At 40.3% G+C, this 25,910-nt stretch overlaps 1 protein-coding gene across 1 annotated transcript in view; it reads left to right on the forward strand.

Annotated features, from left to right (window-relative positions):
- The window catches only part of hivep3a (HIVEP zinc finger 3a), a 42,046-nt gene that overhangs the window by 10,136 nt on the left and 6,000 nt on the right, over positions 1–25,910 (forward strand). Inside the window, 2 exon segments of the mRNA XM_026300979.1 lie at positions 19,490–23,694; positions 24,247–24,425. Of these exon segments, the coding sequence (XP_026156764.1) occupies positions 19,861–23,694; positions 24,247–24,425 (4,013 nt within the window). The 5' untranslated portion in view covers positions 19,490–19,860.

The raw sequence follows: 25,910 nt of genomic DNA on the forward strand, positions 1-25,910 counted from the left end.
CCTGCAGAGAGAGCAGCCTGTCAGGCAGAAGGCCTGTCAGCTGGGCTTCTCATTCACAAATCACCTAGTGCATACACACTTACAAAGAAACTACAACATGGACACACATTCATGTCCAGCATAGCCCAGGCTCCCTTTAAAATAATTCAAGCAGTGTTAATATTGTATCTGATGAGATAAATTAAACTTCAGACTTCCCAAGGGTAAATTCAGGTGGTTGCCATTATTGCACACCCTTTACAATCAGGTCAGCTTCAACACAAATTAGCATGAGTTTTACTGCTGCTTTTATGTAACTTGATGTTATGATATCATATTGATTGATCAGCGCTCAGTGCCCAATAAGCATTTTCCAGGTCAGACTTTTTGCCATGGCATTTTAGGAAACACTCAGGAGGAGCTAATAACAGCCCCATGGTTTTAGTACACTGGCTGGGTCACTGGGACACTTACTGGAGTGGAGCCATTAATGTTATTGGTGTTAGTAATTAGCAATGTTTTTCCTTTTTTACTAACTGAAAATGTCTGTCCAAAGTAGGCCTTTTTACTCATTTTTGCTTTTTTAGAGTTTGAAAATGGGAAAATATGTATGTGGTCTGTATAGGCAGCATTATTATATTGATTAGTCAATCAATCATTGTATTTATAGAATTTCAGATAAGACTTAACTCAAATAGGTTATTTTTTTCATTCACCCCAGAATGTCTGTGAGCGCTTCTTTTATTATATCAACAGCACCAAGGCAGCTTCAAATGGGTTACTGTAGTGTGAACAGATACACCATTGCATATGTAGACTTTCTGAGGAGAAAGTACAAGGAAACGGACCAGAAGGCACCACAGTGATGTCCACACCAAACCATGCTTCATCCCCTCCTCCCCTGTGCTTACCGCTGTTGATGTCATTGTTGATCAAGGTTGTGTTTTCTGTGAGTGGACAGAGGAGTATATGGTACTAGACTGCTGGTTTTTGTGTTATGTAACAGCAGTTTTGTTTTTCTGGATTTGTCAATCATCCTCTTGTGATAGAAACAGGTACTGGCACTGGTTTAACACAGAGCTGCCGCTGGACCTGGCTGGTACCTACAGGTATACCTTGGTATCAGTGGCATCCAGGTCCCAGTTACTGCTTTGCATTGTGTTTGTCGAAATATTACTGCTGTCTACAGTGACAATAGCTTCTCCTTGTCTCTCTGTGTGGATGGTATGCTGTAGGGTCCTGGACAGGCAGGCTGTTTGGCAGACTGCCTCATCTTTGTCTGTTGATTCACTGTTGTTGAAATAAGATAACATATGGCTGCGCTCTCCCTGCATTACGTCACCTAGAGATCCAAGCAGATTGGTTTGCATATAAAGTCCAGCTGAAGGGAAAAAGTACTTGGTTAGGTTTTATCTGAGCTGTGTTTTCCACAAAAATTGCATGCTGGCCTCAGAAATGAACTGTCTTATTGAAGTGGATCCACAAAAGGTCATCAACTTTTTTTTGTTTTTTTGTTTTTTTTTTTTTGCTTGGAAAAAAAGCAGACAGGCAAACAGGATGTACTTTGGTACTCTGTATGCTGCTTAACACAGCTCACAGCTCAGCCAGATACATCAGGCTCAACAGTTTTAGTATTGATCCATCTGAGTTATATCACATCATGCAGAGCTACCACCCGCTGCACACATTCAGGCTCCTGTAAAGACTTTGCATGGGGTTGTTATCAGCTATTCACTGGTTTCTTGATCTAGTGTTTCATACACTGATGCACTGTGCACCCTCACTGCTCTGTTATTTGTAGTGATTTTGTTTGAAACATCTTTGTGGCATTTCACCCTCAGCTACTGTCTCTTCTTATACCATGCCAAGACACTCACATTAGAATGTTTTTTTTTTTTTAATTTTGTGCACCTGAAGTGTCAGTAAGGCCAGGTATACAATACTTGTTTTGGCATGGACCAAAATACGTGCCAAAAACAGTTGAGTACCTAAAAGTACCTATCTCTTTTTTATTTACCATATTTCCTGGTCTTTAAGTAACAGTATAAAACTCTAGTCTAACAATAAAGTATAAAACTCTTCATAGAACACACCTCACTCAAAACTACTTGCACAAAATGGGACTAGTAGACACAGAAACTCACTACAGTGCACTGGGTAGCACAGATAAACCTGCATGCCACCTGGGAATGTCCACTTGTATACTCTTTTTGGTCGTCTGTCACTGATAAACTCTCTGCCATCTTGGGCTGCAGGATCCCATCACTGTGTCTTTCAGGAAATACCAAACACATAGACCTTCTAAACAAGAAAATTAAAGTCTGTGTTTGACCTAGTTTGAGAGTCTAAATCTCTGTGCCATGTTTGTATTTCATAAAGTAATCGATCTAGGGAAGTTAGAGATGTGAAAAGCATATGAGTACCAGTTTAAAAAAAAAAGCAGAATAGTTCCTAGCTGTAGGTAGGAATGTGCCAAATATCGATGAGTTGCCCATTTTTTATTCAATATGGACAGGTCTTCTAGCCAATCACACAGCAGAAATATAAGACTGAGCATTGAGGCACAAGTTTAGCACGTGTTTATGGTTATCACCCACTTGTGATATAACTTTGCTAACAACTCATTCCATCATTGTTTTGACAGAAAGCACGGACAGCCAATGATAATGAAAATAGTGCCATGCTGAACCAATCATGTGGATGGAAGCGAGTTAGAGCATCAGTTAGGTTGATGCACACAGCACAGAGCGTGGAAGAGCAGCCAGCAGCAGCTCACATGACGATGTTTGGGCTGCTGTCACTGTGAGAGCCAGTACGTCAGGAGTGGGGCCTGATTAAAGAGGATGAACAGAACAGAAAAGAAAATGTTGATGACAAGTCGAATGTCAGCGTTAACGATGAAAGCGATGAAAACTCTCAAACAGACATAACCTAGGGCTCAAAAGACAAGAGCATTGTTAAGCACAAGGGCCTGAGGACTTTAGTAGTGTGGAGATATTTCTGATATTTAAAGTTGGACAAGAAGCTGTGTCTTCTTTCTACATGGTACTGCATGCACTGCAGAACAGACTAATTCATTTATTTGGAAGAGGCCAATTTTGTTTCTGTTCCCCTGCAACCGTGAAAGCCTTTAATATTTTAGTTGTAGATTCAAGATCTACCAATCAAGATTTTGAAATACAGTTGTATAATGGACTGTGTTTGCCATGTTCAATTTTTAAAAGAAAATAAATATTGAAATCAAAATTAACATTTTATCTTTACATGTTTGACTTTAAGTTTGACTGATAAGGTGCTTTGGTTTATAACATGATATATATCGATATCCACCGATATGAAAAGAATGATTGCGATAAGATTTTTTTTCTTTTTCCATATTGGCCAGCCCTGGCTGTAGATATTCCATCTTTCACAATGTCACCCTTAAGGCTACTTTGTCTATAAATCAGATTCATTAGATTTTTATTGTAATTGTAATGGAATACAATACAAAATTCAAAATTGTATCACGTTGGTCATGTAGAATCCAAATAATTTATCTTTGACAGAGCCAGAAACTGGAGAAGCAAAACTCCTTAGATGTCATCAGGTATAAACTTCTGAGTGTAACAAAACTTTTGAAAGAGCATTGGTGGGTTTTCCTGCTAAAGAACTTGCAACATTGCTCTTGAATGGATCATATGTAGGAACACACATCTCAAACATGAATTCTGGTGACTGATTTTCTTTATGTTGTGTAATATGATTTATTTTTCTTGTTTGCTTTCTGTTTCCAAGAATTAATTGATGGAGTCCACAGATTGATTCATAGTCTATAAACATGTAGGCTATTCGTTTTACTACAGGTTCAGTACAGGATGCCTTTGTCATTATACTGCTAATGGTGAGGGGTTCACATAACAGTCTCACAGTTTCAGTAAGCAGGCTTAACAAAACCCACACTTGCACCCAGAAACCACAAACACTTGCAGAAACAGCCTAACTTAGATGTGGCGACAAATATAGCAAGCAGTGGATCATTTTTACCTATATTTAGCATTTCCTCTCAACATTTTCAACTTGTTTTCTCTTTGCTTGCACAATGCCTCCCATTCTATCATTCTTTGTGCGTATTTCCTTGTTCCTGATTTAGTTTGTTGCTGCTTTAAATATGGACTTTTTCCCACCTTCTTTACACTAAGCTGCTGTCAGTGAGTCTCTGTAAATATGAATGGAGCACTGTTTTTTATTTATGCAGTGATTGCCCTTGATTTAATGATAGGGTGTGTATTGGGATTAGTGAAGTTAACCTAACTGATAAGGACTTTTCAGTGTTTCTTTTAATGCTGCCAAGCAGACGTGCTGTTTCTTTCACAGCAGTACTACAAAAATCTCAAGGATTGTTGTCTCTTTTTGGAAGTCACATGCAGCTATTTGAATCTTTCCCTTGTTTTTCCCTTGTTCCCTTGTTTTTTATCAAGGCCATCCTTTATCTCCCTGCAGTGCCAATCCAGGGACTGCAGCAACAGCACCCAGTGTCTCGCTCAGGTTCTGGTGGCCTATAAAAGTAGGGTTTTTCTGGCTCAGACCAGGGCTTTGGTGGTAGACCACATGAACATGATCAATACATGGAGCATGAGTTACTGAAACGGTTAGGGGACTGTTAAACACTTTGGTAGTCCAAGCAGCACATCTATCAATCCACATCAGCTTGCTGTAACTAAAGGACAGTCAAGCATTTATCTGTATTTGCTTATTATTCTAAGCCATAGGGTTGTAAATAAAATAGCTGCAGTACCATTAATATTAAAAGCAGCAATAAAAACAAAATACCTAACATATGACAGAATGTTGATTCAATAAATTGACAGTCTCATCAGACAACTGGTTAGATTAGTTGGCAGTTCTCAAAAACTGCACTGTCTACAAATGGAGGAAATTGCAGTGCTGATGCTGCCAATAATGCTGATTAAAAATAAAACTCAGATGATTACATAACTGCCACACAAAAATGACAAATACTAATTTGGTTGCTCCAGTAATTTTCTCTGACATTTGGCGCATGTGCTGAATCAATCAAAATAAACAAAATTCAATAAAATAATATAGTAAAGTATGTCTTATATGACATTTAGCTTACATTTGAGTATAGCAGATATCATCTAAATTCACCCTGTGGACCACTATATCTCAACTTTATCTGCTGAGCTAATGTTAGCTCAGGCCTCCATGAAAATCTCAGTTACAGTAGGGTGATTCAGATGTTGATGTGATCTTAAAAGTATAACTGTTGGTTGCTATCGGCAAATGTTAGGCAACCAATATACTTGCTTTTCACCAACGCAAACACGTACCCGATGGCTGCGACACTGGCATCCTTGTTCACATAGTTACTTGTGTGCTTTATTTATCTGGAGGGTTAAAAAATACATCCACTAGGGGCCAGATTAGGATCTGTTGCTGCTTTAAAATATATATTTAAAGCAGCAACAAGCTAAATCAGGAACAAGGAAATAGGCACAAAAAATGATAGAATGGGAGGCATTGTGCAAGTGAAGAGAAAACAAGGTAATGGAATATCATCCTTTTTACTTCCAGTTTTGTCTAATTTAAATAAAATCCATAACACTTATGATATTGTTTATTTTTCTGGTGTTATATTTGTGCCATATTCCATATGGTGCAACAGGACACTGAACACAGGAAAACATTTTCTTAACACAAACAAATTATATTTTAAAGAGACATTATTATCAGAGTATTATTTAGTTTGAGCCAACAAAATATATTCTGTGCTCAGCAAATATATTTGCATGTTTGCTGTTATCCATAAATATGCACATTAATAAATTCTGTGGCTTAACTTATTTTCCCTCTCACAAATTTCTGCTCTTTGTGCTCACCACCTCTCAACATCTCTCTGTGCATGCTCAAATTTGCCTGTATGCTTGCTCAACTATTTCACAGTGTTACACATGCCAAAAATCCTCTTTGGTCCTCACAAGTATATTTGTACACGTAGAATTTGTAGGGTATTGAATGAATAATTTTTTCTAGCTCAGATGGCTGTTTCTTTGCATGAACTCTAAATTGTGGCAGTATAGCCTAGTGTATGTTGCTCATACTGCAGTTTTCTGTGGTCTTCGGGGTAGTGAGGTTGAGAGGGGCATTTGTTTCATTCTGGCCAGTGGTTGTGTGATTGGGGGGGTCTGGTCTCTGTGGCTGGGTGCCTGTAAGGAGGCAAGGGGAGCTGTGGTTATGGTTTTTTATTGGTTACGTTTAGACACATGCATACACAGGCAAAAAGGTACACACCAACCTTCTAGATCCAGACAGTTAGTTTTATAGCAGGGTACCCATACTGTGCAAGGCTTTCTTCTTTGCTCTTTATGATCCAAACGTATAGTATACACTCCCACAGATCTGTTTTACATCAAACACGTAGTCCCACATTTTAAATAAAGTGATAATGCATTTCAGAGGTCTTTAAGTACTGCAGGCCATCTGTGTAAAGACCATCCTGTACTATATCAGGCAGCAGCAGTGACAGATCCTCCTGTCGTTGTGGTGTGTAAGGGCCATATGTGAAGCCCTGGACTGCTGGGATGCTGAAGAGGACACTGTCTGTCTTTTCTCTCCTCTGACAAGTGGCAAAATGCCCAGGAACCCCCTCTGTGGCACTGCACGATGGAGCCAGCAGTATCCTAAACTTGGATGCTGCTGCTGACACTCCAACTCCAACCAACTAGGGTCAGGCTGTTGTGTGTGCCAATACTGGCCTTTTAGGTAAAATCAAATTATTGACTGCTTACGTCATCTTCCTCCAATTCAGTGTAGGTTCGTCATTCAGTCAGAAATTATTTTACTGTGGCGTTTTCAGGGTTTACTCAACTTAAAGCCTATGCCTTCCTTAACTGTTCTTTATGCTGCTCTTATTTGTGCTAATGAAACTATAGAGAATGATTACATAACTCTGCCTCATCTGTGAGAATTGTATATTGCCTTTCACTTTCACGCAATTTTACCATGACACAGTACCCAGCTTTTCAGTAATACACTAATACAATACAGTAATACAAGCGTCAGTGAAAATAGAACAATAAGAAGAATCAACATTCATTTGGTGGATGGAAACTCCAAATTAATGCTAACATTGTCCTGTGTTTGCTGGACGTGTAAATAAGCAAGTGTTTGTAACATCTAAATATGTAATATTGATATATATGATAATTTGTTAGTATTTCGTATACAGTGTGCAGCACTGCCCCTGGTCAGTGTTAGAGAACTGATTTAATATCAAACATTTTATGTTACAGAAATGTACCCAAACATATTACAGTATAAATGTGTGGGAAATAGATTTGTATGTTTTGGGTATATTTTTGTAGCATCAGCCAACAATCCAAAAACAAACAAAACTATCAAAGATTGACCTGCACAGTAAAATGGATGATGTCAATCACAAGGTGATATACAAAAAAAAAAATCAGCAACATCAATTACTTTCCAGTAAGTTAAAGCACCTGAAAGTGGCTGTACCTCTTAAATCAGCATCTCTAAATAGATAACATGCAATATTTATGTCTAGTTCATTTATGACAACTGTAGCTTAAGTACGACATGAGGATTGTGTGGGTGTGGCTTGATCAGCCTTATTTGCGTTCCTAAACTCTTAATTGCTGTATGGAAATACTTGATGCCATGTTTTTTCATGTATGGTAAATACACATATTTATCGATCTCTACCTCTCCTTTTTGTAACATAGGTTTTCTGTATGTGTGCTCTGTAGGCTGAAATACACACACAAAAGAGAAGAGGTGCACATCATCAAGTGATAGCTTGGATACCCTTTTGAGCATTCATCCCAGTAGTAATAGTGGCTCTTTACTGGTAAAGTAGCGTGTCTTTAGTGTTTCTTCATCAAGCCAGAGGCCTTAACAGCATGATTTGCCGCCAGGCTTTATGTGAATCCTGTGCTTTGTTAGAGGTTAGCTGACTAAGAAGATGCTCAAAATGAAAATACAAATACAAGGCTTTACTGTAAAGCTGTGCTGGGAGAGGTGAAGCACTTGAACTGTTTTAATTGTGAATTGTGACCTTCCATCAGTCTTTTTTTTTTTACATCCCTACATTCTTTTGTCATGCTGCGGTTTTATAGTACAGTTCATGAAATAAATCATCATGCCATGGTGAATAACAAAGAAAAGGTAAGGAGGGTCTCCTCTTGGTGAATATCACAAATTAAGTCAAAATACAAAAATACAAGCACAATCCCTTTCAATTTCAGAAAAGCATTAGTGTGAGCTTTGTCATTTGAAAGACCCTTTCTTCACCACAGGTTTATGTTAGCTTTAGGTGGAGGGAAATTGATTTTCTTCAGATCACATGGTGACAAAAGATTTAGCCTCTACATCTGTATCTTTAAAAATAGCCCATCATTTTAATTCAGCCACAGCTAAATGTTAATGTATTGTGTAGCTCTAGGTACCATATGAATTCACAGTGTTTGATGTAGTGAAAAGAGGATAAAATTGTGAGACCTTATCTTTTTTTTGTTTTCATCCATTTCTTCTCCTACATTCCTAACTAAAAGAAATATTTCTGTTGATATGTGTTTGGTAGCATGGTGTTCACACTGTGACAAGGTCATTCAGACAAGCCCCAGCTGCACAGAGGCAAACCTCTGGACTTACTGAGTCAACATTAGTCTTCTTGTCATACTCAAGTAATGTGACAAATTGAAATATATTTAAGTAAATCCACCATGGTAATTTTGTTCAGCATGTTTCGGCCTCAATAATAATAAATAAGAAAACTAATGTCTCTTGCCTTATAAGTAACATTTTTGAAGCTTTGAGACAAAATGACAAAAATTGGCAACATATTTGCTACGGGCCACCATGTTGTAAATATTTGTTAATACTTTGATAATACTTTACTACATTTTTTTTATAGCTTTATATTTTTACTCTTGCATTGTATGCTGTGTGTCTATACCTTGCTGCTACATCAAAGGAATTTCCCAGTTGGCATCAATAGTACATCTATCTATTGTTACTGTATTGGTGGGACCACTTTGTCACATTTTAACTGTCCCACTTCAAAATAAACTTGAAATGTTTTTTGTGCCATTTCACCTTTTAATTTAATTGTCAGTGTTTCCACTCAGGAGTATTTATGCACAAATTTAAAATGCACAAAAATGGAGATACAGGTATTGATATCAATTAATGTTATATCCACAATGATTCCAAAGTGACTCATAAAGGAGCCACTTCAGGGTTAGGTTATTGTCTAAATGCTGTTTCAATTACTTTATTGATGATTCCATTCAATTTTCAATTCAGTTTATTTGTATAGCACTAAATCACAATACAATCATCTCAAGGTGACCATCTCTCTCTCAGGAGAAAGAAAATTACAACAACAATAAACAGTTGTACAGGTTGGTGGGGCCAGTAACTGCACATCAGCAATATACAGCTCCAGGACCAGGGACACCTGCAGAAGGTACAGAGAGAGAGGACAGAGAGAGAGAGAGAGAGGGAGCACAAAGTACGAGAGAGAGAAGGCATAATGTTAGTGATATTCAATGGTGGCATATACATGTGAGGGGAGAGGAGAGGAGAGTGGAGGGCAGGATAGGAGAGGAGAGGAAAAGAGGAGAGAAGGATAGAAAGAAGAACAGAGAGGGAGGGAAGAAAAGAGTGGAGCTCAGTGCACCAATGGGGAGTCCTCAGGCAGTCTAGGCCTATAGCAGCATAACTACGTGGTCACCTGACCCAACTCCAACTATAAGCTTTGTCAAAAGAAAAGTTCTTTAGAGGTGTAGAGGGTGTGTGCCTCCTGAACCCAGACTTGGGAGCTGGTTCCACAAGAGAGGAGCTTGATAGCTAAAGGCTCTGCCTCTCATTCTACTTTTGGAAACTCTCGGAACCACAAGTAGACCTACAATCTGAGAGCGAAGTACTCTATTGGGATGATGACATCTAAAGTAGCTATATTGTTAGATAAGCTATTTTGAGGTTTTTAGGCCCAAATACAATAACTTCTGTTTTCTGTTTTGGAAAGTTACTGCTCATCCAGGCCTTTATGTCCTTTAGACATGCTTGAAGTCTGGCTATCTGGTTTGTTTCATCAGGTATTATAAATCAATACAGCTAAGTGTCATCTGCATAGCAGTGGTTGGTAATTAATACAGTGCTTCCTAATAACATTGCCTAAGGAAAGCATGTAAAAGGTGAAGAGAATCGGTCCTAGCACAGAACCTTGTGGAGCTCCATAACTTTTGTGCGCGTGGAAGGTTCATTATGAACATGAACAAACTTGTCTGATAAATGAAACTGAAACCACTTCAGTGCTGTCCTTTAATCTCAATCACATGTTCATTCTCTAAAATAAGATGCTGTGATCCATGGTGTCAAAAACTTGTAATAGTGCTGTTTCTGTACTATGATGTACTCTAAACTCTAATTGAATCTTCAAATATTGAATTCCTGTGTAAGTGGTCACATAGCTGCTTAGCAACAGTTTTCCAGGCTTTTCGATGCCAGCTTTAAGGTGTGGATATGTGAACTGTACCGTGGAGCTAGTCTCTGCTTTCCACTACCTTCTTTTTTGGAAGGGCTACACTATCAAGTGTTTCACACAGAGAGGCTACAGCACTGTCAACAAGGTAATCAACTTGGTAGGGAGTAGGACTGAGGCAGTTGCCCTCCACTGTGTTGGCACATAGCATATAAGTAAATAAAGATGGAATAATTTACTTAAATTTATTAACAGTGTTGTCAGGCAAACATCTGCTGTGGTGGAATTTTCTCCCAAGTTCTGCATGATCCATTATTTTAAATTCAAATGATCTGGCTTGAGAGGCTTGATAAGAAAAACATGGGACATTGATGGCCTCATAATAGTGTACAATTACTTTATTTAACAAAGGTGAAAACCATAATATGCTGAGTGAGACTGTAGTATGAAAATGTTAAACCAATGTGAACTAGGCAGGATTAGAAGGAGCGTGTGCTTTCATTGGGAGAGAACGACTGAATATCAGGTCTTAAGCACTCCTGGGAGCTGCCCAGGTCACCCAGGTGTGTTGACAAACCCCGCCCACCAAAACCTGCAACAAATAGAAACAGGCACGCACATACATACAGACCCGGATAGAGTGGGAGGGCTGTCACACCCCTCTCCATAAGAACGAAGTCTTACCCTGGAACAGGAGCATCAATATAATTATCATGTGCTACCTTATATTTCGAATTCCTTTATAAGCATCTTGTTTTTTTTTTTTTGTTTTTTTTAACCGTATTACATTTAACCAATGGGTGCTCTAACAATGAACAAAGAATACTAACCTGATGTGGTCACCATCTTTACACTCTGCTCATCATATCCCACCCTCGGCAATGGTACCACAGAAGCACTTTACGAGGGAAAGAGAAGCAATAAGTGTTGTCTGTGGCTTAATGTATGTCCAGATGTCCAGCCAGTAGGACTGTAGCATCAATAACCACCATACCAGTCGTTGATTTGGGCACTGCAGAGAATTAAGAAAAGTCAACAGATACCAAGGGTTGATTCTGGGTTGATTCGATACAACCTCTGCTTAATGTCTGGTGCAAGTGCTCCAATGCATGTTGACTGTGTGCATGGTAAGCAGATGCCATATTGTGCTGGGATATGAAGTGGTTTCAGTGCCTAACAAAAAATCATTGAAGGAAAATTTGAACCTCGATCAGACTGGATTATTTTTGGGATACCAAAAATCGAAATAAACTATGAAGGTGCATGCACACATGGACCGAGCAGTTATGGAATGCAAAGGATATGTGGCTGGATAGCGGCTAGTCTGGCTCATTAGTCAACAGATATGTCGCACCAGACTTTGAGCGAAGCAAAGGGCCCACACAGTCAATTATCAGGTGCTGAAATGGCTTGCTAACTGCTGGAATAGGGAAAAACGGAGCAGGTGTTTGTTTTTTGATTGGGCCTGCCTGTCAGTTGTCATATATGAAAGATCTTAACATATGCAGCAATGTCCTTTTTTAATGACAGCCAAAAGAAATACCGCAAGACCCGATTATATGTCTTCCTAACACGCCAGTGTCCCTATTCATTGTGAGCCACTCTTAACACCGCTATTCTGCCAATTAATAATACAGCATCACATTAGGAACATTACAAAGGAACTTGCAAAACGTTCATGCCCATCCCCAACACCAGAACAAAGAGCACCCAGTGTCACTCTTTTCAGAAAATGGCAGTACCGAGGCCTGTAAAAATGAATCAAAAGCTGCTTTGTCACAAAGGATTCTAACTGGCCCTGCGATGGACTGGTGACCTGTCCAGGGTGTACCCCTGCCTTCCACCCGAGAGAGAGCAGGGATAGGCTCCAGCTGATCCCTGTGACCCTGGTTCAGGAAAAAGCGGGTATAGAAAATGGATGGATGGATGGATTCTAACTGGCACCTTTTTCTCACTACCAACTAAAGAAACAAACCCCTCTGACATAAAAGGTATAAAAGATTGTAACTGGTTAGGCTCACATTCCTCAGAATCATTGGTTATTTTAAAACCTTTGAGATTGACATTGAGGAGCGCGCACCTTTCAGCTGTGCTCCCACTCCATTTTGCTTTGACTTTGCCTTTAGAGCAAAACAGTCCACTTTATAATAATCCTCGTACTAATTTGGGCCCCCTAACATCCTATCTTAGACCACTGATCACCAACTTGGTTTCAAAATGCATGAAAATCTAAAATTTGATTATTAAATTAGTGCTGTGTTGAAATCAGGTTATTTTTCACTTACACCGCTTGGCAAAAATATGACCTCAAGTGTCCAAGCAGCACTTTGAGTTGGTAATTCATGCCTTTGTTACATCACGTCTTGATTACTGTAATGCGTTGTGTGTTGGTGTTAGCCAGGCTTCTCTTTCACGTCTCCAGCTCGTCCAAAATGCAGCGGCTCGTCTTCTAACTGGACGCGTAAGGACGAGCATATTACACCAATCCTGGCTGCACTCCACTGGCTGCCCGTGCCCTTTAGGATTCAGTTTAAAGTTTTATTATTTGTTTTTAAATCCTTAAACGGTTTTACCCCACCTTACCTCACTGAACTTCTTCACCCTTATAGTCCAGGCCGCTTGCTTTTATGTTTACTGTGTTAGATATGGTGTATGGCACTTTGTGTCTACTGCTGCTGTTTTTAAAGTGCCTTATAAATAAAGGTATTATTATTATTTTTATTAGCCAACAGCTTCAAATTGGATTTAGTGTCGCCCACTCTGGCCCCAGGAATGCATTTGACTATGGTTGCTGGAGTCTGTAAGTTGACGTTTCTGACTATGGAACTGCCAATTACCAGAGTCGGTTTCTCAGCACGTGCGTTGCTGAGTGGGGAAAATCTGTTAAAAACGTGAAAAGGCAGGTAATTATGGAACCCCATAGTGTTCAAAATTAAATCAATAAATAGGACATTATGAAATAACTAAATATAATTTCATTATGCTTTTTTTCACAAATAACAGTTTATTGCAAAACTTTTTATTTCAAAATGTTGTTTTTCCAATGTTGGCTTTTCACAATCCTGTTAAGTATGTCACCATATGATACGCACCTTGATACATTGTGATACAGTATGATACGATGTGATATGATTTGATTCGATACCAATATGTAATGCCATATATTGCAATACTCAACATCATTTTAAAAATAGTGCTGAAAATACAACTTGCTGTGTACCACTTAGGTAATGTAATAATAGGCAAGCACATCTCAGTATAATGGTAATTGAGCTAAACTAGTTTGATTAATTTTCATGTTACAATTTATTGAGGAGCACATAATTCTTGCACAGTATGAACATGAAAATGAAGAGCATAAGTCAGCACAAATTACAAGCACAAAAGTGTCTGTGGACTGGACAATAAGGAGAAATGTCCCACTTTACCTCAGCTCACCCAGCATCCTGATAGCACATCATAGCTGTAATGGTTCTATTTCCACCATTCAAACACGCTCAGGTCAAACAGTTTAACACAACAGTACAAATTAAGCACCAGTGATGAAGACATACAGTACATAGATACTAGGGCTGTCAAACTCATTTTAATGGCACTAATTTTATTAACTCATCACGCATTTCCTGTTTGACCTGTGGCCTAGCCCGTAGTAGGAGAAATCGAAAATGCAACCATAGACAGTAAAGAGTGCAGCAGCAAACAGAAATGGAGAAAGAAAAAGGTCTTCTGAACCGTAAATTCATTTACAAAACTATGTCTGCAGATACTTCACATCTCTACCTTGTGAAACATTGTTTTCACTGTCAGGGCATGTTGTTCAGAAAAAGCGAGCTGCCCTGTCATCTGAAAATGTAAACAGGCTCGTCTGTTTGAACAACTGGCTCAGTGTAAAGAAAGAGAAATAATGGGAACTTGTGTTTTTTCTATGTTCTTTTTTTCCATGTGTTTAATAGACATGAACAAGTTCTTTGAAAAACATATCTATGGTTTCACTAATAATAAACATACATTTGCATAAAGCATCCCTGTTTGTCCATGCCCATGTTGATTGGAGTATTAAAAATTTGAAAAGTATTAACTTAAGGTACATTTAGAACAGATAAAAATGTGTCATTAAGTTGCGATTAATCACGAGTTAACTCATGACAATCATGCGATTAATCGCGATTAAATATTTTTTTTTTGGCGAAGTGAACGGTGAGTTGAACAGGCATCGTCACCATAATTCGTTGTTGATGCTAACATTGTGAAGAGCAACTACTATGCATGATAGCATCTCTAAAATACCATCCAATTTCACCACCACTCAACTCACTCTGTCATCACTCGCGCATTGTTACCTAGTTAGGATGTAGCATTATAGCTGTGAGGGCCAAGAGGAGCAGCTAACAAGGAATATTGATCAAACAAGCAGTTAACATAGTTATTTCATAGTGTCCTATTTATTTATTTAATTTTGACCACTTTCGGGGTCCATAGGTCAATGAGCCATGGGCTTCTAGCAGTATGTTTCCGTCAGACAGTCAAATAAACATGTGACACTGAGCAGGAGGAAGAGGCCATGCTAGCAGCCAGCTGAGCTAACTGGTAGGCTAGTGAGTCAGAGGTAACAAGATCAGTCTGGAAATTTCAAGAGGTGCTGGACAAGAAAGAATGGTACATGACTAGTACAGGAACATGTAAATATTTAAGGGTTGTACAGAGAATGTAGTTTTTAGGTGTTAGACTAAAGCTAATCTGTAAGTAAGCTGTACAGAAACTCAAAGGTCAATACACTAGCAATGAAGTGAATTCACTTACCCAGGAAACATTTTACCGGTCAATGTCAATATCATAGCTGCCATTCACATACCTTTTTCCAATTTGGAGCCGTAGTCATAAGGGCTTTTTGTGTCCCGTTGCAGGATAGACACCCTGGGCTTGCTTCCATTCCCCTCTCAGCTTCCCCTTTTCACACCCAGCCAGAAGAGTGGCTGACAGCCCGCCTTCATCCCACTGGCTGGTATTCCCTCAATGCTCCACATGTCAGCAAGCTTTCAGCCTGCTCAGTTGGTAGAGTGGGGGACCCATAGCATAAAAGAGCAGTGATGTCAGAGTTGCCTGGATTTGTTTTAGATGGACCCCTGGCAGGAGCATAAACACTGCACTGTGGCATGTGGACATTCTCCAGTGCTGCTCTTAAAAAACGAATTCTTTTGCTCCTCTCTTTTTTTCCACGTCTTTCAAATTTCCATGGTTTTCTGAGAATACAGCAGAAAGAGCTCTCCACCTATGCTGGAAAATGAGACCTGAATAGGGAAATTGTGTTTTAAAAATATGCAGTAGACCCCCCAGCATGCCCCCACCCTCTGTCCTAGTCAAATTAAAACACCGACCACTCACCCTGCCCCTCTACCTCTCACTGCTTTGCCAGCTGTGCAGCCCGAGACCACTGCCAAAAGAAACACAAGCTTACGTCAACTTCCAAATAAGGATCTGCTTCTTCACTTTGACCTGAAAGAGAGACACTAAGGGGGAGATGAAAGGGGTGGAGATAGATAGGGAGAGTGTCCACTCCTCCTCATTCATACGCATAATATACTTAGCTACCTGTTTGTCAGCCCAGTGCACGTAGAGCTGAGACTCGATTACCCCTCTTACCACCGTCACTCTCATTCATCCTTTCTCTCTCCCTTCACCTCTCTCTGGTTCTCCTTGCTCTCCCCGATTCCAGTCATTCATAGTCGAGGACACCACCACCTGCAATCAGGTAAAAAAAGCCATTCATATCCTTTTCTCATCTGCTGTTATTTTGAAATGTGTGAGGTGACGTTAGTGACGTGATGAGAGGACTCCATTCAGGTCTTTGTTATTGCAAAAGGCGGTCACATAGATGAGACATTGAATGCTGAAGAAAAAAACATCGTTTGTGGAATCAAACTGAGAAACTGAGACATTTGAGATTAGCAGAATATGTTAGCTGTTCTGCAGTGAGGGATTTTGGGCTTGTGTGTGTGTGTGTCTTTGTGTGAATGAAGGTGAGGGAGAGTACACATAATCAGTGGTTCGTGGACTGTGTATGTATTAAAGCTCACACCTCAACTGGGAGTGAATGAGCTCCCTGTGCTGTGCACCCAGCCTCCTATGCCTGGCATGTTCTCCTGTGGACTGGGGAGCTCTCCCAAGGCACACGCACACATGCACATGCTCATTCACACAGGGGATAGCTATGTGTATACTGACTCCCAGAGGGCTCTCCTCTTCTGTCCCCAGACAGCACTGCTACCGGGCAGCTGATGAAGCTGTGCTTTCTGACTCAACAGCCTTGCTAATGCTCAGCTGACATTGTAGTTGAAATACAAAAACAGATGAGGTATGATGGTGAAATAAGTCCAAAATCAGCATCTTGTTTCAATTGTTTCAACATAAAAGTGTCAATGAAATTCCTACTTTTTTTCTGGATGCTTTGAATGTTATTATTTTCCTCATTTTGGAAAACACCTATTAAGAGGCTTGTATTGCATTGTAGTTTAAAATTGTATTTGTGGTTGAATAGTTTATAGCTTGGATTTTTAGAGAGACCGAGTTCTTTGTCATCTCAGTGCATGCATTTTCCGTTTTGGTTCTGTCTGAAAGAATGAAAGATTATCTGTGTAGTATGAATTCAAGACTCCCAAAGTATTGATTTTCTTTCTTTTTTTTCTAGACTGTACTATTCCCTCTCCAAAAGCTGTGGCTTCTAGGAGGGGAGGTACCTTTGCCTGCCTCACTTTCTCTCACTCTCTCTCTGTAGTCGGTGAGGATGCTGAAAGATAAATTTAGCCCTCCAGCTCTCCTTCCATCTGCTACCACATGGTTTAGGGCCGTTACCATAGGAACCACCGCTGGTTGCCCATTAGTGTGTGAAGAGGAAATTGTCAAGATTTTTAAAAAGCCATTTATACAATATTATTTTTTTCTGTGGTGGCAGTATGTGAATAGATGCAGCATTTTACAAGTTTATACAACAGACTTGGTTTTAACATAACTTGGGGGGTTACATTTCATTACCTGCTGATTTGGAACCATACTTGTCAGACTGTAATTGTAATCTAATTGTATTGCATACAGTTTATGTACAGTTTTATACTATTTCACTGTAGGTATAGTGTTGCAGCCCATTTACAGACTAAGCACAGTATATTTTTATACTGTATGCAGGCCATAGAGATCTGTTAAGCTCACTTTCCTCCACACCCCCAGATTTTATCTGTATTTGTATTCTTCGAACTCTCCCAAATCTGGCTGTTAGACTTCACACAGCTTCGCCCTGAGCTTTATACAACATTTTTTATATATCCCCTAACGTTCTTCAAAACCTCCAAATAAACTTTAATGTGCAAAATGAGTAGAGTTCCCCTTTGAGGAGTCATTAAATTTCTGATAGATTACTACTATAGAAGGACAATGATGTTCGGTTCTTAGTAAATATGTCACTGATGTAATTCATCTTAGCAAACAGCTGTCTACACTATGAGAACATTACACCTAGCTGTGTGTTTTCTAGCCTTGCAACTGTTCACTCAGAGAAAATTAGAGGGGTTGAGAGCCAAGGACAGGGGATCTCTGTGGAGAGAGGGGATGAAGAAAAAACACTGCCTGCTAGGTTCATTTGCACTATGAGTAGGTGCAAATTAACAGTCCTCAGTTAACTGTGTAACAAGCGCAACACATGCACATGTAAATGAGCAGATGCATTGCATGATATTAAAAATGTCAGGAGAGTTTAGGTGCCAATTTTATGCAGTTCTGCTCAATTTGAAACTTATTTCATGTCAGTCTTTGTCAATTCCATACCGACATGTGGGTGATCAGAGCATCTCACAGCCTGAGCTCTAAGGCGTTAATTTCAGTAAGACAAGTGAGTGTCTGACTCTCCTCCAAAAGCTCTTAGTCCAGTTACCCTACCTGTCTGACCTACATTTAGCACATACTAGTCTCACTGCAACAGATTTAGAGCTATGACATTTGAATGGTCTTATGCAAACTGCAGAAATCATATACCTATAATGTATTTTTTAAACAAAGAAAGACACAGTTTTATAACACTAGAATGAATACTGTTCCAACAAGTTGAACCAAAGATGGTTATCAACCTGTTATCACTAATTTGGTTAAAATCCAGCAGCATTGCCGTCTTCCACCAGAACGTGGGTGTAGAAACCAGCTGGTCAGTGCGTGGGATGACTTGTTTACTGTTTCAGTATGCTGGCACAAAAAGCACTGGAGTTTTCTTCAGTATCTCTACTGAGTCACCTTGTGTAACAACTACTCCTTGCCTTCATTTGTCCTGGCCTTTTTAAAGTTTCTAAAATTCTTCTTAATCAGTCAAAATTATCTATAACATATAAAGTAATGAAGCAGGTAGGGTAATGCCTGGGTAATCCAGGTAGCAGGTAGGGTAATCCTCTGATGATAATTTTCAGGTCTGGTCCTGAACAACACATGTCATTTCATGGCTTTAATTATGTATGTTGAACACCCTTTTCAGGTTCTTATGTCATAGTCCTTTATTTAATCATAATTAATTATGAGAATAAAACATCAACCAATGCAATTTATTTAGGTGCTTTAATGACAACAAACCAGGAGGATCTTTTTTCCCATGTGAATATGACAAACTCTTCAGTTGGAATCATTGTTTTGGCAAGTCCAACATCAAGAAGACGTGATTCATTTCATGTAATGTAGTAATATCAAACAGAAAGGCATTGTGGTCTGAGGTCTTTGCCAACGTTAGCAGAATCATGTTTACTTGTTGCATGTTGATATATTTTTACACATAAAATATTACATAAAGTGTTCTCATTTAAAAGTGTTCAGGGGCGAGGAGACAGTGAAAGCTGACTGTTACGACACACGCACTTCTTATGTAACGCATGAGACATAAATATCCATATTTGGAAAACGGAGGGTCAGAGGGTTGTCTGTGCAGAATTGTTTAATTTTACACTGTTCTTTATAATGGTTTGTGTTTCTTCACAGATCTTGATTTTGAAAAGAAAAGAAGAGTCATATATTCAAGTGAGCATCAGAGTCTGTGACAGTAGTGGCTGAGTACCTCATGATGGGATACTTCAGGTCAGCATTGCAGAGGACTTCTTCACAGCACATGACATATCACAGCTGCATTCGTTGATGCTGCCATTCTACATCTGATGGTATCATTCTGCTGTCAAGCAATAAAGTTTTATAACACAAGTGAAAGTTATGAAGCCTGACAGTCAACTTGAATCAATATAATTTGATAGATTGACATAAAAAAAAATTACCCAGTTAATGATTTGGCTTGAGCTCTGTAGCCTGGCACAGGCAGACGCATCTCACGTGTCTACCTGAGGCTGTTCTTCCATTTTATGGAGGCCTTGCATAGTCGCCTGAAAACTGGGGAGCAGTCCGGAGGTCAAGAACATTGTCAGTCAGAGTCTCCTCACCGAGGCCCACAGCCTAAGTCTTCCTCCCAGCCCCATCTGCAACAGCAAGCGTGCTCCCAAAAGACCCATGGCACTCCACAGCAGCCCAAACAGTCCAGGCGACAGAATCCTGAACGCAAGCGTCTCAGGAACCAGCGGCAGAGTGCTGACTCAGGCACAGTGTTGGAACACAAACATGACGCAGCATCAAAAGAAATCACAGTTTCTGTTTTGTCAGCAGGAATCCCACCTTCATCAGCAAATGATCCCATTCAGTCTAAACCAGAAATGCAGGAGGGCACCCCAAAACAGAAACGAGAGCGTAAGCCTCAGAGACCAGGGAAATATGTCTGCACTTACTGTGGCCGTGCATGTGCAAAACCTAGTGTCCTACAGAAACATATTCGCTCCCACACAGGTGAAAGACCCTATCCCTGTGCCCCATGTGGCTTCTCTTTTAAGACAAAAAGTAATCTGTACAAACACCGCAAATCACATACCCACAGGGTGAAGGCAGGTTTGGCACTAGGGGAGCCAAAATCTGTAGAGGAGCAAGTCACAGAATCAGAAGATGAAACCAGACATTTATCATCAGCATCTTCCCATACAGAAAGACAAGGCAGTGTAGCTGCAATCAAGAGTCATGAAACAGAGAGTGCCAAAGATTCCACTGCAGGGAAAGATGACTCCTACGCAGTGAAAAAGAGACTGGCCCTGCGTCTTAGTAGAGCAAAACATGGTCCTCAAGATTCTTCTGATGGACAAACCTCATCTCAAATTTTAGGCAGTAAGGGCAGTACAGAATCTGGGTATTTCTCTCGCTCCGAAAGTACTGAGCAGTCACAGGACAGTCCCCCCAATACAAGTGCCAAAAGCTATGCAGAGATTATCCTCGGCAAATACGGACGTCTTGGACACCTGCAGAGGATGTCTCGTCATCATAACCAGCAGTCCTCTGGTGAAGAGGACAAAAGCATCCCATTCACAGTGCCCAAAAAACAGGTCATTGACCATATCACTAAACTTATTACCATCAATGAAGCTGTGGTGGACACCAGTAAAATTGATAGTGTAAAACCGAGGAGATTCTCTCTTTCCAGAAAGAATAGTTCAGAGTCACAGAAGAGTTCATCTACGAAAGAAGCACTTATTCATACCCCTAAAACCGGGGATTTGGGCTATAAAAACAGTGGCTCTATCACCATGGGAGTTCCATGTGAAAAATTTCATCATTCATCCCGAAATGTAGAACAGCCGGCTGGCCAAACAACCAGCACCCCTTTGGTGAGAAGTCACTCAATGCCATCTGCAGCTAGTTCATTTGATGCTTCCAGTGGTGTCCCCAGTAAATTTCGCCTAAGTCAGTCCTTTGATGAACAACAGGCCTCCCGTCGTTATGGGATGCTAAAACGGCAGCCAGCTATTGAAATCCCACTTGGTGCTGAACCTACAAAAGAGGAACATGAGGGTTCTCATTCATTTTACACTGGCAGCGTAAATGCTGTGCCTGATGACAAGCAGAGTGAACATCAGCCATACAAGTGTGAGGCCTGTGGCACTGGATACAAAGATTGGGACGGTTATAAGAAACATAAGGAAAGCCTGTGCTTAGCACATCATCCCAGAAATGAGGTGGTAATTAGTCAAACAGAGTGCTTGCAACTAATCAGCCATGCAGGCAGACCAGGAACTTCAGCAATGCGCAAGAGGAGAAAAGAGGAGAGTTTTGAATCTGATGACCCCTCCTGTCCTTCATTACCGTTTCCTGCCCACTTGTCAGGACAGTGTAGAGATGAAAGCAATGTAGCTTATGAGAGCCATAGAAGACCTACCCTGCAAACCTGTTCAGTAATTCAACATACTAGTTCATTTGAAAAACAAGAATCTTTACACAAGGAAAATCAATGTGCAGAGACAACAAAAAGCTCTCCATGTCATGGAGAATATCAACTGGTGTCACAGAAACAACCCCAACAACAGTCAACAAAACTAGCAGCCCGAAAGCTGGTCCGTCAACAAAATGTGCAGGTACCAGAAATACTGGTGACAGAGGATTTAAACATGAGCACAGAGCCAACCCTCAAGCATTCAGACAAACCTGATGAATTTCAGTGGCCTCAAAGAAGTCCCTCACTGGCCCAGCTCCCTATTGAAAAACTTCCTCCAAAGAAGAAGCGCTTACGTTTAGCTGAGGCTGCCCAGTCCTCAGGAGAATCCAGTTTTGACTCTATATCCTTACCCCGCAGCCCTAGTCAGGAAAGTAGCACATCTTACACATCTAGCCATTCCACATCCTTGGAGGAGTCAAATAGACCAGACATGGAGATAGTAACATCAACATCACTGAGGAGATCAAGAGCACCTCACATGTTAACAGTGCCTGGGGTGCATCAACACAGAGAGATGAGGCGCTCAGCATCTGAACAGGCACCTCATGACCCACAACCTAGTCTTCTAATGGCTGAGACCCGCAGTAAGTCTTTTGACTACAGTTGTCTATCCCCTGAACGCTCTGCAGTTGGCTGGAGAGAAAGAAGGAAATGTCTCCTTATGAGACACACTGCTATCCAAGATCCAGATGAGGAGGAGGAGCAGTGTACCAGGCTGAACCGTACTCCTGAGCATGGTACACCTAGCACATCTTCTCAAGCAAGCCCGACTTCTCTGTACTGCGCTAGGCCCCCAACTTCTCCTTTATCAGATAACACAGTCTTACGTAATACAGTTCGATCAGAAAGCAAACAGATGTTCTCACAGTGGAAGCTCAGTGGAAATATTCAGTTAACTGGCACGACTGAACTCCTTCGCAGTCATGATCCATCCATAGATCCTGTAAGAACAGAGGCCTCACACATCCACACAGGCCAGCCTCTGCCAGACACACCACAACCCTATACTACACATGGACCATCAGGGGCTGCCAGAGCTCGATACCTCTCCTTGTCTACAGGACTGAAATTAGAGATTCCTTCACAACATGATGATTATTCAGATTTACATGTAAGTCACTCCCACATCCAAAACACTGTCCCTCACATCACCTCCAGTCTGGAATTACTAACGCCAGTCACATCTCATTCAGTAGCAGTGCGTCTGCAAACAGAGACCCTTACCCCAGCATGTGCTATATACACCACACTGTCTCAGTCCACCTCCCCCAGACCCCAGGAGGCAGTTGATGCTGTTTCTCACAGTGTAGGTATCCCAACTGCTGAATACAGAAATCATAGGAACAGAAGTCCTGACTTTCATTTGTGGTCTGATGATGGCCTTAGATTATCAGGCTCAGGGGGCAACAAGCGCATGCTTTCCCCCTCAAATAGTATAGAGCTCCCCTTTGAGTCACAGCAACAGCAGAAACGAGTAAAAGAAGAAGAAGAGAGGGAGGTGGGATGTGTTCACAAGGAATCAATGGGTGTGTGTGATCAGAAACTCAAACAGGAGGACCAGTCATGTCTACCAAGTGTTTGTTCTCCCATCACACATGCTGTACCTTCATTCCCTAGTCTTCTGTCCAGCACCTGTAATAGCTGGTGCTATTTAAACTACATTAAGCCAAACCCTTCTACTCTGGATGAACAGAGGCCCTCAGTGTATTCATCATGGTCCACTAGTGGCTATGACCCAAACCCACCTGGTCTCTCCAGCAAGACGGCTCTCTCTCTGCTACACTGTAAGCAGAGACTCAGTCCCTCCATCTACACTATATCCCCCATGTCAGTCAGGACAACAGAATCAATGGAGCTCGAGGACAACAAAAGACCATACTCCACTGAGGTAATTACAACACTAAGCACTGATTATAATTGCCCGTAATATGATATTATAATGTATTATTAGATCCATCAAAGGATCAAAAGGCATGGAAGAAGCAATTTCAGAAGCAATGTGATATACATTTGAAACCATATCACATTTAGATGGACGGTGAACACAGCGTTACTATGTTTGTTTTTAAAATCATCTTAAACTGAGTTAGAGGCTCATGCTTTATATGCCTTACATTATTGGTGGGTTAGTATAGCAAATGTGTTTGCTTTATCTTTAGGTGAATTGAGTAATTAAGGGTAAAGCAAAGGGTTAGTTGGCATTGTGAGTAAGGATTGTGTCTGTCATTTTTACAGTTGTCTCAATCCCTAAAGACAGATATTTGGATAATTTTGACAGAACTAAATTCATGATACTGACAAGACTATAAAGCTTGGAATGAGATATATGTGCTTTAATACATGCTATAAAACACCAACGTTCAATGAAAATTCCCAATCTGTCTCCCTGGGCATGCTGGAGCAGAGTTGGTGAATTTGCCCATGTCTCTTTCGAGTGTAGGTCTACATCAGCCAGCCATGCTGCGGTGACTCAGGGGGAACAAGGAAGGTACAGCAGTCGGAAGATGACAACAGGTCAAACAGAAAAGAGAAGAAGGAGAAAGAGAAGAACCAGGTGGAGGAAGACCAGTCATTTTGCAGAAATAAAAAGCCTCCTGAAATCTGGCTGTCGGAGAAGGGGTGAGTACAACCTCCTGACAGCTAATAACATTACTTTAACTGTTGACATATTGTCCTTATTTATATTGACATACCCCATTACTTATAGTGTTGAATGTATATATTACATGTGAGCATGTGGTATATTTTAGTTGTTGTCTGTCCATCATATCCTCCATATTGGAGAGGCCAAGGGATGCCTGTCTGTACCAACAGAGCCCGTCTGTTGAGGGGCTAAAGCCAGGAAACTACCTAAGTTTCCTCCTGCAGAGATTCATTTACACCAGCCATCACAGCCATTTGCATGGAACCACAGCTTGTTTCATTCTCTCACACTGACACTAAAAGAATGAGTCAAATGACTAAATATGTACATGCACATACATAGCATTGGTCTGCCATATGGAATGGAATTGGGCAGAAAAACAGACATTTGTAAGGAGAGATTGAAAATGTATTTGTCATTTGGCAGGTGTGTGCTGTCCTTTTTGCTCTAAATGGAGCATGGCCCAGGGACATTAATACAGTAATACAGAAATGCCATTTTCTTTTATTGATAATCAGAGGCATACATGGCTTGAAATCTCTGTACCTACAGCCCCATATCATAAAGCACAGCACTATCTATATATATATATATATATATATATGTATTATTATTTTTATTTTTTTTAATAACAAGGATTGCATTTCAAACTCTCAGGCAGTCTTGTATTTTGTTCCCAACAACAGTATTATATGTCATTGCCTTTTAGTTGCTCAAAAGAATGAATTTCTCACTTTCCTCTGGTTGCCTTCCCAATTATGTGAACCTGGAACCTATCTTATAGTGATCACAACTGGACTTAATTTTGTTGCATTCAGGTTGTCCTTTGGGACCTGTATTTTCAATGTACTCTTTCTCACCTGTTTATTTTTAATTATACAAAAGATCAAATATCTGACACTTAAAATAATAACACCCTTATTAGATGGTTAAAGTTTGAAGCATTTAACATTTTATACAAGTACTGCATAAAGGTGTAGTCAGTTTTGTTGTATATCTCATCAAATTTAGCAGCAGTCATTAAATCTGTTAAAAAGGCAACAGAAAGAGCATTAACTCTGTTGTACTGAAATTCTGTAACATGCATTATTCAATTTTATTTGTATAGCGCCAAATCACAATACATTATGCATATGTGTATGAACAACACAATACTATTATTTATTTGTCTTAACTGAAGCACACTCATATCTTCTCAAATTCATTTGCACAGGAGCAAATTAGACAAGCTCCTGTACTTTTGGTACCCATCAGAAATAAACACTGCAGCGAAGTGATGCAGGGGAGTGCAGAGAGGTGCCATCTGTGTGTCTCTTTTTGGTTTGGGAGTGTGTCTGTGAACAAATCCCTGTTGTGACTCATGTTGACGCTCATCACAGCCTTCCTAAAAGTGTGAGTCATCCTCTCGCCTGCTTGCTTTCTTCTCTGCCTGATCAGTCTGTCTGAGGCGGAAAAAGACT

This window comes from Mastacembelus armatus, chromosome 11 (assembly GCF_900324485.2).
Source record: "Mastacembelus armatus chromosome 11, fMasArm1.2, whole genome shotgun sequence".
Lineage (NCBI taxonomy): Eukaryota > Metazoa > Chordata > Actinopteri > Synbranchiformes > Mastacembelidae > Mastacembelus > Mastacembelus armatus.